A 19,907-nucleotide genomic window follows, 5' to 3' on the forward strand; every position below is an offset into this window, starting at 1 on the left:
GTATGATTTTCCTGAGCCTAAGTTTTCTTTTTCAGGTGATGGAGTATATGCCACTTTATCGGATGGGTGAAGGGTTGTGTGGTTACACCTTGTTTTTCAATTCTCCTAAATGGTACTCCTGCAGGCTTTTATTTTTTGGGATAATATTTATAAACCAAAGGAAGAAGGGGGTTTGGGTATTAGACACATTAAAGATATAAACCGAGCTAGAATTTTAAAACAGATTTGGGTGATAGCATCCAATAAGGATAGCCTTTGGGTGAGATGGGTCAAATCAAAATACCTTAAGAATGATTTTATTTGCACTATCAAAGTTCCTCAAAGTTGTTCTTGGGTTTGGAGAAAGGTTTTAAAATAAGAGACTTTGTTGAACCTTATGTCCATCATATTGTGAGGAATGGTCATTCAACCAACTTTGGTTGGACAAATGGCATCCTTTAAGGGTACATATCAATAGATTTGAAGACCGGATTAGATATGATGTTGATTAGAATCGGCTTTCTCTAGTAAAGAACATTATAAGAGATGGTGTTTGGCACCTAGGCCATAACAACTGCTTTGACCTGATTGAGGTTTGGAGAGACCTCCCGAATGTGCCATTACTGCAACAACCCATAGAGGACTTAATCGTTCGGAAAGCAACTCCGAATGGCATGTTTACTACCAAATCGGTTTGAAAAGTAGAGTGGGACAATTTCATTTGATTTACGGGAAATATCCCTACGCAATCCGTTTCTACTTGGAGGTGTTTAGTTAATACCCTTCCCACTAAGGATCAACTAATTAAAAGAAATATCCAGATTAACTAACAATGTACTCTTTGTTGGGCCGGTCTTGAGAGTACAAACTTATTGTTTGAGTGTGCATTTTTAGAGATAATTTGGAGAGATATTTCATTACTTTGTTCACAAAATGGTGCTCTCTCTTACAAATTATCGGATGTGGTGAATTGGGTTTAATATTGTTGAGAAGGGTACCACGATAGGGGGAGTGTCCCTATTCTATTTGAGACCATTATGGTTTCCTTTATTGTTTTATGTCTTTAATTGTTAGGAGTTAGGAGTCCGCTTCCTAGCCTAAGTTAGTTACCTATTTTAGATTAGGTTTAGTTTCATTTTCCTTTTATGATTGTAATGGTTTTATTATAAATAAGATACTTGAGGGAAGAAGCAACTGAAGACATACGACTCCTCCCCTTGCAGCTACTCTTCTCCTCTTCTTTTTTCTCTCTTCTCTCTCTTCTTTCTTCTCTCTTTTCTCCTCTCTAAGGTTACTAGTTACAGGTCCTAGGTTTTCTATATGGTATCAGAGCTGTTATAACCAATACCTAATTATCTTCGTAATAGCCATTTTGAGAGTCAATTAGGGTTTTTAGTTTGAAGAAAGAAACCCTAGTTTATAAAGGAGGAAGAACTAGGGTTTTGTATACTGAGTTACTGATTTGCTACATTCGATTGATGAAGACATCTGCTATAGGTTGGTTTGTCCTCCATCGATATCTATTTTCGTTCTATTCCGATGCTACTATTACAAGTTGCGATCTGAGCGAATAACTCGGCTGCTAAATCAATATCTCTAATGTTGCTGTCGTATATTGTTGTCCTTTGTTCTCATGATCGCTGCTACTAAAATAATGTCGTACAACTACTCGATAGTTTACTATGTGGGTTGCTTTCGCTATCAGAGGAGATTGAAGGACCTGCTTTTGTTTGCTGATGGTATTTGTTGGTCGGTTGATGTTCTATTGTTGTTCATGGTCGAAGATTTCTGCTAATCGATATCCTTTTGCTACTTCTAGTTTCGGCTGGTTTTTCTTTGATGCTATTGATTTGCTGATCGAAAAAGTGGAAGACCTGTTGCATCTCGATCTACCGTATCTGAACCAGTTGGCTGCTGGTTCTCGTTTTCCTCTTGTGGCTGGTTCTTGGAATTGGTTGAAGAGAGGTTGAAGTTGCAGCTTTTGTTCCACCTCCTCCTTTCCCTGCTTTCTGATCTGAGTTTTTAGAGATTGCATTAATTTTCTCCATGAGCTGCTGCTGTTTCTGATCGAAGAATAAGTTGGCTGTTGGTTCTCATTTTCCTCTTGTGGCTGGTTCTTTCTCATTCGTGATTCTTCTTCCTTTCTTTTATTTATTTTGTTTTTCCCACTTTTTTTATTACCCTTTTGTCTTTCCTAAATTACATATTACCATTAGTTCGTTTCCTCTTCCTAGTTTACCCTTTCTAGGGGATTGATTTATTTTCCAAATTAGTCTCCTTTCAGTAATTTTAATTCCCATTATGTCCCACTACTTCTTCAATTACCCATAACCCCCTTGCAAATTCTGATTTATTACCAAATTGCCACTCCTCCCTTAAATTTGGCCTTGCTTATGCATATATATGAATTTCACTTAAATTATAGTTCTACCATTACCTCTTGTTATTGCCTACTGTATACTTGGATGGGTCCTTAAATTACAGAATTGCCATTGGGCATACATATATACCATATTATTGCTTTGGTGGGCCTAGATCACATCAATTTGTTTTTTGGCAAATTGGTACTTAAATGATATTGAAGTTGAAGTTTGTTTTGAGGGGGAGGTTGGAAATTATTGAGATGCTGGTCATATACCAAACTGCCATTGCCCTTTAATTCTGACATTTCTTTAAAATTCTTGAAGTATAGTTGCCCAGGTGGGCCCCGAACACATGTGGGATTTGTACTTCTTTGAAGGTTGGACCTTGCATGGTGGTTGTTGGCTCCAGTGAGGGGAAGTTAGAAACTGATTTTGGTATTCTTTTATCTACGGTTGTTATTTGCGGTGCTCTTGCTTATGGAATTTTTTTGTGATGCCTGTGCTTTGCGATGTTGATTATTGGTTGTTGTTTGTTCACGTGTACCTACACGTGAGGGGGAGATTGGAATTGGATATTATTATTTGCATATCTGTTTTGCACAAGTCATCAATTGGAGAGTCTTACCTTTCTCAATTGGAGAGTCTTATCTTTCTCGAGCATATTTCGGTGAAGATTTCTCAAGATTTATTTCAGTGAAGATTTTTACTTTTGAAAGAAAACTTCAAAGTTGCTGCCCTCCATCTTTTAAGCATGCTATGGTGTTTTTTGAAGATCGACAGAAAAATTCCATTTTGTGCGATTGTATTGATTCTTACTTTGAAGATCGAGTTTTTTCCTTATATTGAAGATCGAGTCTTCTCTTATTAGTAATCAAGTTTCGCAATTAATGGAGAACATCTATCATCGTTACCTATCTACTGTTTTTGGATTGCAATTGATGTTATCTATCGTCCAGTGCTTGGGCTGATATTTCTATTGGTTTTATTGGAGTTTCCTCTGTGCTCACTGAAGTCTATAACTACTATTCAAGACTGGTGTTGAGTTTGATTTTCTATTCTTTTTAGTCCAAGCTGGAGCCTTTCTTTTGATATCTGTATATGAGGGGGAGTGTTGAGAAGTGTACCACGATAGGGGGAGTGTCCCTATTGTGGTTGAGTCCATTATGGTTTCCTTTATTGTTTTATGTCTTTAATTGTTAGGAGTTAGGAGTCAGTTTTCTAGTCTAAGTTAGTTACCTATTTTAGATTAGGTTTAGTTTCATTTTCCTTTTATGATTGTAATGGTTTTATTATAAATAAGATACTTGAGGGAGGAAGCAATTGAAGACATACAGCTCCTCCCCTTGCAGCTACTCTTCTCCTCTTCTTTCTTCTCTCTCTTCTCTCTCTTCTCTCTCTTCTTTCTTCTCTCTTTTCTCCTCTCTAAGGTTACTCGTTACAGGTCCTAGGTTTTCTACAGATATACTGCAATAGATGATGCTGAACTTGGGATTCTTGTCAAGCTCCCTTTTTCAGCTACCATCCACCATATTTGGTGGGAAATAAATTTGAGATTACATCAAAATGAGTTAGCTTGAAAGATTGGAAGTAAAGCATGTTTGGTGGGAACTTAACCAACCTGCTGATCATATGGCCAGCTTCCAAATTGATGGTAGAGAAGTCACTATTCATCCATTGGACTTCTCGGCTGAGCTATTGGAGTTAATCAAAGGTGATAAGGAGAGTAAGATTTACTTCCGATGTACTTAGTTTGATGTTTGTGTTTTTTGGCTGGCTTTGTTGTATGGGTTTTGTTACCTCTTTTGCTTAGGGGCTGCCTTTCTGTGCATATTCTTTTCTTGGGGCAAGCAGCACTACTCACCTACTAGCATAACAACAACTCAGCCTTATCCCAACTAAATGGGTCAACTAAATTGGCGGAGAACACCTAGCATAACGTTGATAATGTAAGATTCTAGAATCCATGTAAAAAGGGTTTGACTAGAATTTTTCTCAATGTCGGCTGCCAACTTGATACGCCAACCGTCCTTTTTGCGAACTTGGGACTGGCAGCAAACATTGGCAGAGTTTACTCACCTACTAGCATCTGAACCAAAATTCCCATTGCAGGCCTTAACCAATAGGCCAGAAAGTGGGAAACCCAACCCCACCAAAAGCAATCTCACTATTGCCCATTATCAAACTCAAACTCAAAAGTTTATACTAGTTGTCTCCAGCAGTCTCTTCTCTAAGAACACTAAGAAAAATTGATCCCCACCACACCAATATCCAAAGGTCCCCCAATACAAATTTGTTGATATACTTGAACATAAATAAGTCATTCAATGAAGAGAGGTCTGAAACTAAAAATTAGCATATAAACAAAAGCTTTATGGAGACAGACAAGTTCAAACATTTTTTTGTGGAAAGATCAAAGTGTTTATAGCTTGAACCTTGACCAATGAGATGGGCGTGAAACAAGGTTGGAGACATTTGGAAAGACTCTCCTAGCTCTTTATGTTCAGATCCAATCGCAATCTTTGATAAAGCTTCATATACCTATCTTAAACAAGAGTAACCTGCAAAATGTTTCCATTGTGAGACACTAGAAAGCACATCTAAGAGTCGGAGAAAATCCACCTTGATGGCTTCATAGTGTAAAGAGAAGTGTTTTTTTTTTTTTTTTTATCAAGTACCAAACGAATATGTGAAAAAAGCACAAGAACTCTAAAACTGTTGGAACAAATTTTAACGCTCCTATTAAATCAGAACAAGTAAAAGTTAAATTTACATGAACAAAATCAAATCCAGTGCTAAATTGAAAAGAAAAACCGCCGACAACCACATCTAAGAAGAAAATCTTCCCAAAACTACATATTCTTGAAAGACTATACACCTCCAACTACGAACACTGCAAAAGGCCCTTTGTATTGAAGATCACAACAAATCTGAAGATAGTTTACAAAAGGATCCACTGAATATCAGCAACATATGTTAGACCTCTGATGAGACTGTTCTCCAGGAGCCATTGAGTTGGACTCTCATGGTTTGGTCGACCTGGTCATCAAATTAAATGTAATTTGCAAACTAGTTCAAACATGCAGAGCCGGTCATTGGTGAAACTAGTAAAGCTTCACCGGATGTTGCTGCACTCCACTTCTCATCATTGTACAGAACTCGTCATAGTTGATCCTTCCATCCTGTAGGTTCAATAGAATCAGTACCCATTAATGATTTGAATAGCAGAACAATAGAATTCCAAAATGGTGAAAAAACTTACATTATCTGTGTCCACTTCCTGTATTATTTCCTTGATGCTGGTTTCATCACCCATTCCATACTCCTTCATGGCTGTTTCCAATTCATCTCTCGTGATAAACCTTCAAGGACATCAAACAAAAAAAAAGGGGGGGGGGGGGGGGATCAATAGCTGGAGTGGATTATGGTAATGCTACAATCCCCAAAATTTGGTTGCATGGCATTTTCTACATCTAGCCAAATCATTTGTTGCCTTCAATTTAATAGGTCCAGCGACCGACTACGCATCTCCAAATTTCCACTAAATCATCGTAAGACTGCAACTGTGTCAATACTATACAGGAATACTGAGTACTTGACCCACTTCATCAAGAGATAAAGGCCACACAAGAACCCAAGTAAACCCGATGCGCAACACAACATAAGGTAACCAATATTATCAAGGCAATATCATGGTTCCAATTTTCAGACGAGCAGAAGCATAGCCACAATACACCTAAATGGTATAAATAATAATGTCCAAAGCAGGGGGTTATTCAAGATTCTAACTAATAAAATTACGCGAAAGAGATCGCTCCCTGGTCGCGTGGTCCCTGCACCAGTATGGGGGAGAGCACGCAGGGGCATCAACATGGACGGGATTTTATATCTTAGGAGGGCGGTAATTTCGCGCTTGTGTTTGGGCGCAGGCTCTGCACGACTAGGCAGCTTTCTTTTTCCCTAAAATTATTTAGAAATGTCTGATGATTTCTGTTAAAAAATTATTTATCCACCCGTGTCCCCCTTTGGATAGTCCGCCGTGTTAGAGCTCCTGTATGATATACATATTGTTTCCTCCCTTTCCTACAAGGTCGGCCTTTTAGAGGAAGCGGTTTTTACAATTTCAACTGAATGCCTAGCGCAGTTGGTAGAATTGTGGAGCGTAAAAGCCTACCCTACCAGGCCTTGGGTTCAAGCCTCCTGGTTCTCATCTTCTCTCCCTCCCCAAAAGAATAGGTACCAATCTAAAAAAAAATTTATGATTAGAGAACGATGTTGCATCAAGAAGTAGAGCAGGTAGGATGAAGTGGAGTGATGCATCTGGAGTGTTGTGTAATCTAGGGTGTCAACAAGTGGCCTGCTCCAGTAGGCCCACTCGAACACGACCGTTAAAGCCGGAAAATGGACTGACGTTTAATAAACGGTCGGTAAACGGTTAGCTTTTGCATTAGTAGGTCAGTAAAGGGTTAGCTCTCTCTCTCTCTCTCTCTCTATCTATATATATATATATATATATATATATATATATCATCAAGAAGTAGAGCAGGATGGATGAAGTGGAGTGGTGCATCTGGAGTGTTGTGTAATGTAGGGTCTCTCTCTCTCTCTCTCTCTCTCTCTCTCTCTATATATATATATATATATATATATATATATATATATATATTAATTGATTGGAAAGTTGAAGTTCCTACAAATCTGTGTCGAATCTGAGAAGGGATTGATTTCTTTTTCTCTTTCATTTGGGTTAGGAAATGTGCTGTAATTGTAGGCGACTATTGCTACTGTATTGGCGAGCAACAGTAATTCAGTTCTCAGAAGCTCTCCGAAACTCCAGCTGAAATGGTTTCTTTCAAAATGGTAATAAGCCCCTCAGCTTTGGGGTTCAGGGGATCAATCGGCTTCAAAATGCATCCCATCCCTTTGGGGATCAGGGGACCGATTGCTTTCGGGGTTCAGGGTATCAATTGGCTTTGGGGTTCAGCTTTGGTGGTTCAGGGGATCGATCAGTTTTGATGTTCAGGGTCCTGACTTGGAGATGATGATGACCAAGTGTAACAAGTTCTCCCAGTGAGGGTGGAACACTGGCAAGTGGCAACCGTGTAAAGGACTGAGAAAGCCCGGTTATGACTCACTGTTTATCAGTTGGCCATGGTGCTGGCAATTGTAGACCAACAAGTTATTCAGTTTGTCATGGGCTTAGCAATCTGCTGCACAAGGCCAATTACGGTCCGACCGAAACCAGCCAAAACCAAATGGTTGACACCCCTAGTGTAATCGACATATTCTTTTATAACTTATAAGGAAATTTTATAGGACAGTCATACGACCAACAATGATGTATGGAACTGAATGTTGGGTAATGAAGAAACAACATATAAACAAACTTCATAGACCTGAAATGAGGATGTTGAGATGAATAATGGTAAAAATAGAAAAGAAAAACGTAAAGAATGAACAAATTAGAGCTAATTTAGGAGTTAGCTGAAATGAGGTGGGGATATGGACGCACAAGGGAAACCTTTGAATGCACTAATAAGGAGTGATACGGTTCAGATTAGAGGAACTCAAAGAGCCAGAGGTAGGACTAAAATGAATCTAGGAGAAGTGGTGAGGAATGAACATGGTTAGTATAACAGAGTTAAATATGTGAAACCAGAGAACCGAAGGAGAAAAGAGAGAAGATGGGGAGAAAGGGGAGCTGCTAAGAGACAGAATCCATACTCAGCAGTTCCCCCCAATTCCTTTATTTATATTGAAGTAGTATTACAGAGCAAGGATTCCTCATCCTACTAGGAATCAGATCTAGAAAATAGAGGAACAATTAGGACACTAAACTACGACTAATCCTAATTATAGTAGAAAGCTATTTCTAATTACAATAGGACACTATAATGAACATAGACAGATAGAACAAAACCATCCATCGTAAGTATCTTTAACACTCCCCCTCAAGCTGGAGTATACATATATCAAAAGAAGGCTCCAGCTTGGACCAATAAGAATAGAAAAAAGCAGCACCAGTCTTGAATAGCAATTGTAGATGCAGTGAGCACGGAGAGAGAGAGAGAAGCATCATTTAGGTAGAAATATCAACTCAAGCACACAAATCATTAGCAACATCAATATAATAACCGTCATGTCTAACAAATCTGTTGAGATGTGTTACCCAATATTATAAGGGTACTTTTGGTATTTTATTTATGCTTTATTATTTATGTACTTTTGAACAAGGGTAGAGTTGTAATTTGGGCTGTGACACTGTTCACGTGAACAGTGTCGTGAACAGTGTTTCCTTTTTGTAATCTCTTTTATTATTATTTTTATAAATAGAGAGCTTGATTGATCTCATTGATCATTCAAGCATTCTCAGAATTCAGATTTTGATAACATGGTATCAGAGCAGCTTCTCTGATCTAGGGTTTTCAAAACTCTCCCCTCTCCATCGATTCCTTCTCTTCCCTTGTTTTCATTGACTTCCTCTCTCTCTCTCCTTTCTCTTTGCTTGGTTCTCTCAACCCTTCAAGGGCAGCACTAATGAGGTGATCCAATTATGGTTCGAATGCTGCCCTCCAATCCACCTCAATTTTAATGCCCTAAAAGTTGATCGATAGCTGCTGCAATTATCTCTCTGCGATTTGGACTGCTTCAACCTTTTTTTGGAAATCGATCTCACAACTCTTGGAAGATCGATTACTTCTTTTGGAGCATCATTGGCAGGGCTTCAGACAGCATCTATCATACTTCGATTATTATCAATTGAAGACCTCAAAGCTTCAGCCCCTTTTTTTCCCTTCTTATCGATCTCAACTGTCAGGGTTTTGTAAAACCCTGACACATTATCGATTTGGAATTTTTGGGCTGCTGTTTGGGGAGTTTTTTTGTGGGTTAATTCCCTACTCATACTGCTGCAATCGACCACTGTTTCACACCAATTAGTGCAGTTTTTTCCTGCAGATCAGAATTTTAGAATTCATAATCGATTTCAGCCTAGCAAGGTTTTTTTGAAGATCAGTTTTTTTTGTTCACCTCAAGGTTCGACATCTGTCTAGCTGTCCTATGGGTGACTCAGAGATAACCTCGGCTACTTCTGGAGGAGATCAGACTAGGAATGACTTCCTTCCTTATGCTGCAGCCATCAAGCTTGATGGTACCAACTACCTAATTTGGGCCAGATCATTATCCCTGACTGTGGCTGGTAGGGGACTCACTGGCCATCTTACTGGTACCACCAAACAGCCCACTGAAGAAGGTGCTGCCCGTACTAAATGGGCTGCCAATGATGCAATGGTGATGTCCTTTGTTCTGAACTCCATGACAACTGACCTCTCTAGTCAGTATCTTCTCCTTGACACTGCTACTCAGATATGGACTGCTGTCAAGGGTACTTATGGTCGTTCAGGGAGTGGTGCTCAGGTTTATGAGATCAAGAAAACTCTTCAAAACACTACTCAGAAGGAGATGACAGTCACTAAGTATTATGCTGCCCTCAAGTGCTTATGGCAACAGCTGGATCACTATGCTAGGTTTCAGCCTACTACTGCTGCGGATATTACTGCCTACCACACATATGTAGATCAGTTTCGGGTCTATGACTTTCTGGCTGGACTCAATGATGAGTATGATCCTATTCGGGTGCAGGTTCTTGTACGGGTTCCTTTCCCCACTTTGGAGGAAACTTTTTCCTATGTCCACAGTAAAGAGACAAGGAGGGCTGCTATGATGATTACTCCTAAGGTTGAAAGATCAGCCTTACAGACTGTTGGTTCCACTATTGACACTTCTGCTGATACTGTTGCTGCTAATGCTACTGCTAAAGAGCCTATGAAGTGTGACCATTGCCACAAACCCTATCACACTAAGGCTCAGTGTTGGAAGCTTCATGGGAAGCCTGCTGATTTTGAGAGCAAAAGAGGTCGTGCTAAGTCTAAAAACAAAGCCAATCACACTGAAAGTGTAGCTCTAGCTCCTACTACTGACATCGGTTTCTCCCAGGAAGAACTTCAAGCTCTCCGGCGTCTGTTGACTTCATCTGCTGCCTCTACTACATCTGCTTTGCCAATTCGGGTTCATTCTTTGCCCGTGCGGGTATTTCCTTTGCTGGTCAGCTGTGCATCGGTAGTTTCCACTCCTTGGATTATAGACTCGGAGACTACGTCACATGACGAGTTCCTCAGTATTTTTAACACTTACTTTCCTGCTTCTGGTAAGGACAAAGTTAAGATTGCTGATGGGTCCCTCTCCTCCATATCCGGGAAAGGATCCATTAGTTGTTCCCCTTCTTTGACATTATCTTCTGTGTTGCATATTCCCAAGTTTACCACTAACCTTCTCTTCATTAGTAGTATCACCAAATCTTTGAACTGTAAAGTGACCTTCTTTCCTACTCATTGTGTTTTTCAGGAACTGGACTCGGGGAAGACGATTGGATCGGGTAAAGTGCATGGCGGATTGTACCGCTTGATGGAGATCCTACATCTACGCAGCATTACCTTCTAGGCTTTGTTCCCCAAAGATCGTTCTCTTGAATTACACATATGGCACTCTAGACTAGGACATCCCCCTTTAGGTACCCTATCTACTTTATTTCCAGCATTAAGTACTTCATGTAATAAAGAAGATTTTTTTTTGTGAGCCTTGTGTCTTGGCCAAACAGACACGTTCAAATTATCCAACTTCTAATAAAAGATCATCTTCTTTATTTCATGTTGTTCATTCTGATGTGTGGGGTCCTAGTCGAAAAGTTTCACTTTCGGGTCATCGGTGGTATGTCACCTTTATTGATTGCTATTCCAGGTTCACTTGGGTCTATCTTATGCACAATAAAAATGAGGTTTTTTCTTGTTTTCAGCACTTTCACAAGCTGGTTTAAACTCAATTTAATGCCACTGTTCAGACTTTAAGGAGTGATAATGGGAGAGAGTATATGGAAGGTCAATTCCAAAAATACTTGGCTGCCCATGGCATCCTCCATCAGACCAGTTGTGTGGATACTCCGGCCCAAAATGGTGTGGCTGAGAGGAAGAATCGCCACCTCTTGGAGGTAGCTCGTGCTCTTCTGTTTGCCCGTAATGTCCCTTCCGTTTATTGGGGGGATGCTGTTCTTACTGCAACCTATTTAATTAATAGGCTGCCCAGTCGGGTCCTTAACTCTAGACCCCCTGTTGAGCTATTACTTGGCTCTTCCTCCTTTGTTGTTCCCCCTAAGGTTTTTGGCTGCATTTGCTATGCCAGGGATACAAGGTCCCCGGGCAAACTTGACCCACATAGTCTTCGGTGTATTTTCTTAGGGTACTCTGCCACACAGAAGGGGTACAAGTGCTATCACCCTCCATCCCGCCGGACTTTTGTCAGCATGGATGTCGTGTTTCATGAGAGTATCTCCTACTATGTGTCCCCCACATCTTCAAGGGGTGAGTATTAGCGAAGATGTGTTGACTTTAGACTCTCCACCTCCACTCCAGTTGGTTCATGACGAGGCTAAATCTATTCAGCCTACTATTCAGCCTACTTCGCTCGTTCAGCCTCCTTCTAGTCCTCCTCCTCCTCCCCCTGAGTCAGGGGGAGAGGTTCTTGTACAAGGGGAGCAAACCACACCAGCCCAGACTCTTGTCCAGAGGGCCATTAGTGAATTTCAGGGTATGATTGATGCTAGCAAAATGAAGACCTATGCAAGGAAACATAAGCAGGTTCAATCAATTGTTGCTCCCGTACCCATCCAGTTGCCGAACCTAGATCCAAAACCTGCCTCTCCACCAGGTAATATTTCTTCTCCAGAGTTGCCTATTGCCCTTCGCAAAGGTGTCAAAACTTGCACTCAGCATCCCATATCTCATGTTGTGTCTTTTGACTCCCTTTCCCCATCATTTCGTGCTTTTATTTCTTCTCTTTCTTCTGTTCGTGTTCCTAACAATTGGCAGGAAGCTCTATCAAATGGAAATTGGAAGGCAGCCATGATGGAAGAAATGGAAGCTTTGAAAAAAAATAACACATGGGAGCTTGTGGTTCTTCCACCTGGGAAGAAAACCGTTGGATGTAGGTGGGTGTTTGTGGTGAAACAGAAGGTGGATGGCACTGTGGATAGGTATAAGGCACGACTCGTGGCCAAGGGTTTCACTCAGACATACGGCATTGATTACCAGGAGACCTTTGCACCTGTTGCAAAGCTGAATACAGTTCGTGTGTTGTTATCATGTGCTGTCAACCTTGGTTGGGATTTGCAGCAGCTAGATGTTAAAAATGCCTTCCTAAATGGAGCACTGGAGGAGGAGGTATATATGGACATTCCACCAGGGTTCTCTTGTGACAGAAATTAAGGAAAAGTGTGCCGGCTAAAGCGTGCACTGTATGGGCTGAAACAGTCACCCCGAGCTTGGTTTGGTCGATTCCACAAGGCCATGATTTCTGTGGGCTATAAACAGAGTAATGCTGATCACACACTCTTTATTAAGAGGGTTGGTGAAAAACTCACTGTTCTTATAGTCTACGTGGATGACATAGTGGTTACTGGCAATGATGGTGATGAGATCAGACAGTTGAAGACCTTCCTCGGCCAGGAGTTTGAGATCAAGGATCTAGGGAAGTTAAGATACTTTCTTGGGATTGAAGTGGCCAGATCTTCAAAAGGCATATTTCTCTCCCAAAGAAAGTATGTCCTAGACTTGTTGGCTGAAACAGGTTTGCTAGGCTGCCACCCTTTGGATACTTCTATGGATCCCACTGTTCGTCTCAAGGAAAATGAGGGTGAGCCTGTAGATAAAGGCTATTACCAAAGGCTTGTAGGGAAGCTGATTTACCTTTCACACACTCATCCAGACATTGCTGTTGCTGTGAGTGCTGTGAGTCAATTTATGCATAATCCCTACACTTCACATATGGAGGCTGTTCTTCGCATTCTACACTATTTGAAGTCAGCTCCTGGAAAAGGCATTCTTTTGTCTTCACATGGTCACCTACGGATAGAAGCATACACCGATGCTGATTGGGCTGGTTCTGCAGATCGAAAATCTATTTCTGGGTATTGCTCCTTTGTAGGTGGAAATCTTGTCACTTGGCGTAGCAAGAAGCAAAATGTAGTTGCTCGTTCTAGTGCCGAAGCTGAATTTAGAGCTATGGCACAAGGGATTTGTGAGTTACTTTGGCTTAAAGGTCTACTACAAGATCTGAGTATTCCTATTCGCCTTCCTATGATACTATATTGTGATAACAAGGCTGCAATTAGCATAGCACACAACCCGGTACAGCATGACCGTACCAAGCATGTTGAAGTGGATAGGCATTTCATCAAGGAGAAATTAGAAGATGGACAGATTTGTATTCCCTTTGTGACTTCTTCTGATCTGCTTGCTGATGTCTTCACCGAGGGACTGCCTGGAAAGTTGTTTTATCCTAGCCTAGTCAAGTTGGGTATGTGTGATATCTATGCCCCAACTTGAGGGGGAGTGTTGAGATGTGTTACCCAATATTATAAGGGTACTTTTGGTATTTTATTTATGCTTTATTTATGTACTTTTGAACAAGGGTAGAGTTGTAATTTGGGTTGTGACACTGTTCACGTGAACAGTGTTTCTTTTTTGTAATCTCTTTTATTATTATTATTATAAATAGAGAGCTTGACTGATCTCATTGATCATTCAAGCATTCTCAGAATTCAGGTTTTGATAACAAAATCCAATCAACAATGAGCAAAATAGGTGGTAATGAACACTAACCACAATCCACAATATCAAATCAGGAACAGCAATATCAAAAGCACTTCACAAAGAAGGCTAGTAGTAGGTAGCACCTCACAAAGAAGGCTAGTAGTAGGTAGTATTTTGCTCAAACAAAGGCAAACATTGAGCCCCAAACAGAGGTCTCAAATGAAAAATACAATAATAAATAGGCAGTATAGGTTACTGTGAACCAGATAGGCAGTATAGGTTATTGCGCACTAGATAGGTAGTATAGGTTACTGCAGAACAGACAACACCATGTTGATATAGACCAAATAAACATGAATTGTTGTTGAGGATACGAACATATAAATAATAGTAATCTTCAGATAAAAATAGTCTTGAGCTGATGACTGAGCAGATAAGAGAATAATAATCTTCAATAGCAGACAATAATCTTCAATGTCCCACTCATGTGTAGCATTACATGTGGACAAATAATGACCACCAATAATCAGTATCTCAAAAAATGAGCATCACAAAAAAAAAATCCAATACTAATCAAGAATAACGCTACAACAAGATCCCAATAATCTCCAATTCACCCCTTCACGGTAGAAATAATCTCCACACAAGTAAGATCCCAATAAATAATTTCCAATCTCCCCCCCATGGTAAAAAATAATTGTCGTGCAAGTGCCAATCGTCCAAAAATTTTAAATCCCAAACTGACGGGATCGAGGGCCCCCTAAATCAATAATATGGCAAATATATAAGCCCAATGGCAATTCTGTTATTACTTCATGCAATCTCCAAGTGATGCGGAAATCGGGTCAAAATACCCAATTTCAGAAAGGTAAAACCAGTGATACGAGAGGAAGAGTATGTAAAATATGGATGAGGGAGGATTAGTGATAAAGAAATGGGTAACATTGGAAATCATAGAAATCAATCCCACTTTAAATAGCAACCAACAACACCACTAAGACAAAGAATGAGGAGTAAAGCTGGAAATTAAATAAATAAATAAAAGGAAAAGATGTAACGTGAGAAAAGATATATCTCACGCAACCAGCCACTGCCTTCAAACTTAAACAGTCACGCAACAACAGTCCAAGGAACATCGACTACAAGGAGGGGCGGTGATTGCGGGAGTGGGTTCCTCTACCAGGAAATTCTGCAACCTTCATCTGAAATGAAGGCGATAACAGCGGAGCAAGGGAGATGGGAAGTGAGTTTTGCAGACAGGGAGTGAGGGAGAGGTTGGTGATGTCACTGATGTGGGTCTGATGGTACAGGTTTTAATGGCGTAGCTTTACAGAAAATCGAGGTCCTTTCTTATTAATTTTAAAATTCGGTTAACGGTCTGTAATGGAGTTGGATTTTTGGGATCCTTTAGCGTGTGTGGCCGTGTAAAAACGCTCTTTCTATATCAGCACTTTTCTACCTTAAGATTGGTTTCAACATCATTAGGAGGTTCTTTAAGTCCTCATTGGCTTCAAATCCCAAGTATATGTGTGCTGCATATTGATTATGTTAATTATATACCGTGGGGTATATTCTGTAACTCGATAGTAGGGAGATTCTTTTTAATCAAGATTTATATTTAATGACTACTATGCAAGGTATCGAGTTCTGTTCCTAAGCAGTTCCCCTTTCTCTTCCATCTCTTCTCTTCTCTTCTTACATTCTCTGGCTCTACAAGTTCAATTGTGTTACATGATATCAGAGCATTCCATTAATTAGTTATACATTCTCAGTTCTGGTTTGAAAGTCTTACAATGTTCCTGTTAAGGGTCGCAGCACCCTATGCTGCATACTACTTCAGATTAGGCTCTAGTTGATGACACTGATAATAAACTAGGGTTCCTCTGATACGTGCAAGATAATCTAAAAATAAAATAGAGAAATAATAGGGAGAGAGAGAAGAAATAGGGATTTGGCGTTTGCTTTACAGACAAAACAAGGGCATCTGGCTTGGGTGAGGAAGCCTACCTCATCTCTAAGAGAAATTACGGATTCAAAAGCTGCCTCCTTCCATTTGATCCTACTAACAAATAGGGCGGCTAAAGGCAGCCGTTACACAACTTCTACGGTTTAGTTACCACTTCCATTACAACTCCTCCCACATATTACAAGTTTACAACTCACTCCTTAACTAACCCACCAATTACCAAATAACTAACCAAAATATACCAAAGCAATAATCTAACCTTGATCCACGTAACAAATGTTATGTGCCGGTTCTTGCTTGGGTGTGGTTATTTGTAACTGTGGTTAGTTATTATTAATTATATGTATGTACGGGATTGTGGTTAGTTATTATATGTAGTTATCAAAAGTAGGATGAGTTGTAGGGAGAAATTGTAGGAGTGGGGAAGTGGGTAGTTAGGATAATCCGTGTACTTATTGATGAATGAAGTAGTAAGGGAATGGGGAAAATCTTAATTTAATTCTTGAGTTTATCTTGAGAGAGGATTGGCAACCTCCCAATTGCGCTAGGACGCCCGGTTTCGTCTGTAAAGCCAAATCTCTATTTTCTCTCCTTCTTTTCTCTTATTTTTCTATTTGTTTTCTATTTTCTCTCCACCAAGATCCGCACACTTAACATCCTCTTTTCAACTCTACTATTTCCATTGAGTGAAGATCAATTGCAGTCATCAAATTTGCAGATCAAGGTTGCAGTTCATCCTTGAAGATTGTTTTCTGCTTCTATTATTATTGTTAGATATTAGTATGTAGGCCAATAGTGGCTCTCGGGATTAGCACCTGGCGCTAATACCGAGAGCCTTCTTAGCCTCAAGTTATGTAAGGTGGTCTTTTACTGTCTTGTACATCTCATTCCCTATGAAATCAATTAGACTGCTCACGGTTATGTGAGCTCTTCTTCTCATCTCTCTTCTTCTCTTCCTTTCATTCTCTAACTTCCCAGGTTACATGATATCAGAGATGATCCATTAAATCAGGGCACAACTTGCGAGATTCTCCTTCTCTTTTCTTTTCTACGATTTCTGGTTCTCCTAACCAGAGGTTGCGATCTTCAGAACAGGGGAAATGCCACTCCTTTTTGTCTGTTCTTGGCTGGGGATTGAGTTTTGGTGATGATGCTGTAAATCTGCTTTTATTACAATACCAAAGCAGATTTTCAAAGGACTTTATGATAATTTGGTGAAATAATTGATGGCAGTAGGTTACTAGAATGATATTTACTTTATGTTTTCCAAGTTCAGCTGGATGTTTGCTTAATATTTTTGAAGTTCTATGTGTAGTGTTGATTGCGGCAAGGTACTAGTGTGATTTTGGTGGTGATTCGATTGGTGAGAGGTGTTTTATTTGATCAGTTGAGTAGCAGCAGGTTGCCGATTGTGTGTATGAGTAAATATTTGTTAAGTTTTTACAATTTTTTGTGGAAATTTCAAGAAAGGAGAATATGGGAGATGATGATAGGAAGAATGCAGTAGTTACGGAGGTGGTTTCCTCATCCTCCAATCGAATCATAGAGAAGAAACTTGAGGGTATCACAAACTTCCAGCAATGGAGGAATATTGTGAACCTTGTATTGACAGGTCGTAATCAGCAGGCTCACTTGACGGGAACCAGACCTACTGATGATTCAACTTGAGATACTATTGATGCCCGGATTCTTGGGCAGATGTTGAATTCGATGGAGAACCATATAGTAGATTTGGTTACTCACATTGATACTGTGAAAGAATTATGGGTTTGGGTGTTTTGTATTCTGGCCAAAACAACTTGTCTCGCATATATGAGTTGTCTCAGGACTTCTACCGGACTGAGGGAAAGTGACGGTCAATCACCCAATACTCTGCTGATTTCAAGAGAATGTACGAGGAGTTAAACTCACTTCTTCCTATTACTTCAGATGTGAAACAGATGCAGACCCAAAGAGAGCAGTTGGCTGTTATGGGCTTTTTGGGAGGACTGGGACAGGAGTTTGAGTCAGTTCAATCACAAATTCTTGATAGTGAAATTGTTGCTTCACTCACGAATACCTTTTCTCGAGTTCTTCGAGTGTCCCGTGAGAGTTCTCGTGATGCTACACCTACAGCCGAGAGTTCTGCCCTGGTGTCTCAATCAGTGGCTGGTGTAGGTGGCCGTGGAGATGGTGGACATTGTGGAGATGGCCGTGGACGTGGAGGTGGCCGTGGTGGTGGTCGTAGCACAGGAAGGGACCAAACTCAGCAGGGTGTTGGCCAATCTGGTACTACTTTTGATGGTTCGGGTAATGTAAGAACTTGTCATCATTGTGGCCAACCGGATCACATTCAACGGTTTTGTTGGAAGCTCCATGGGAAACCAGCAACTCAGCAGTTTGCTATTCTGCCACGAGTAGTGATTCAGTCCGTCAGTCTCAACCCTCTGAGGGAAAGGTTGTGGTAATGTCAAAGGAGGAATTTGCACGATACAATCAGTTCCAGGTTTCATAGCCTACTTCTTCCATTGCTACTCTAGTGAGGATAGGTAATGCAACTGCATGTCTTTCTGCTACCTCCCGTCCCTGGATCATTGATTCAGGGGCATCTAATCACATGTTTGGGATGTGAGGTATTTTTTCTTCTTTGTCCCCTTCATCTTCCAGTGTTACTTTAGTCGATGGGTCTTTAGCAAAGGTTAAAGGCACTGGCACTGTTTGTCCTAGTTCATCTCTATCGTTATCCTCTGTTCTCTACCTTCCCAATTTTCCCTTTAATCTTATGCCAGTCAGTAAATTAACCGAAGCTTTTAACTGTTCCGTGACTTTTTATCCTGATTCTTGTATCTTTCAGGATCTTGCTACGAGGAATACATTTGGTAGAGGATAGGAGTCAGGGGGCTGTCTTTGCTTGAAGATGCTTAATCGGTTGCGTGCTCCAGTGTCGCTCCCCCCCCACCAAATACATTGTTGGCTTGGTCATCCATCTTTGGAGAGTCTTAAAAGATTAGACCCTAGTTTTGTGTCTCTGTCTAGCCTTGAATGTGAGCCTTGTCAGTTTGGGAAACTTCATCGTGTGAGTTATCCCCCTAGAGTCAATAAACGGTTTGTTAATCCATTTTCTTTAGTACATTCGGATGTTTGAGATCCTTGCCCAGTTTCTTCCAATTTGGGTTTTAAATATTTTGTTACATTTGTTGATGATTATTCAAGAGATTCATGGATATATTCTTATCCATGCCAACGCATGCCATCAATTCAGCCTTATCCTTGTAGTTATTTTTGGAATGTATGAGTGTACAACATTTGAATTTTGAATTGTACAGTTACATTGTATTAACCTAGGGAATCATATCCCTCAGATTAGGGAGGCAATCTTGCCACCAGATCCTTATCATTTTATGTATAAATACCCTACTATCTCTTGATGGAAAGTAAGCTAATTTAGCCCAAAATATTCATGATACCAAATTAACATGGTATCAGTTTAGGTAGATCCTCCTACATTGGAATTTTGAATTTGGGATTTCAAATTTAGAATTTCAAATTTGGAATTTCAAATCCATTAGGCTCTCCCATATTCGTTCAATCTCAATTTGGAATTTCCAATCCATTAGGCTCTCCCATATTCGTTCAATCTCAACTTAGAATTTCCCAATTCCTTCGGTTCTCCAAGTTTACTTTTGTTTCATTCATCTCTTACAATGGGAGACACCTCCAATGCAACACCCTCAGCCACACCTTCGGTGGTGCCATTATCTCCTACTTCTCCATATTTTTTAAACTCTTCTGATCAAACAGGTTCTTCCTTGGTCAATCCACTTCTTGATGGGGATAATTATCCCACCTGGCATCGCTCAATGCTTATGGCCCTCAAGGCAAAGAATAAGTTGATGTTTCTCGATGGCTCTCTTGCCAAACCCGATTCTTCATCCACCGATTATACCCATTGGGTGCGTTGCAATAGCATGGTGCGCTCAT

The 19,907-nt window shown here is 40.3% G+C and overlaps 1 protein-coding gene across 1 annotated transcript in view; it reads right to left on the bottom strand.

The window, feature by feature from the left end:
• Window positions 1-5,198: 5,198 nt before the first annotated feature.
• The window catches only part of LOC122642758 (calcium-dependent protein kinase 2-like), a 31,301-nt gene continuing 16,592 nt past the window's right edge, over window positions 5,199-19,907 (bottom strand). The window contains exons 8-9 of the mRNA XM_043836337.1: window positions 5,602-5,701; window positions 5,199-5,521 (exon numbers count right to left, since the gene is read on the bottom strand). Of these exons, the coding sequence (XP_043692272.1) occupies window positions 5,444-5,521; window positions 5,602-5,701 (178 nt within the window). The 3' untranslated portion in view covers window positions 5,199-5,443. The remainder of the gene's footprint in view (window positions 5,522-5,601; window positions 5,702-19,907) is intronic.

This window comes from Telopea speciosissima, chromosome 10 (assembly GCF_018873765.1).
Source record: "Telopea speciosissima isolate NSW1024214 ecotype Mountain lineage chromosome 10, Tspe_v1, whole genome shotgun sequence".
In the NCBI taxonomy this organism is placed as follows: Eukaryota; Viridiplantae; Streptophyta; class Magnoliopsida; order Proteales; family Proteaceae; genus Telopea; species Telopea speciosissima.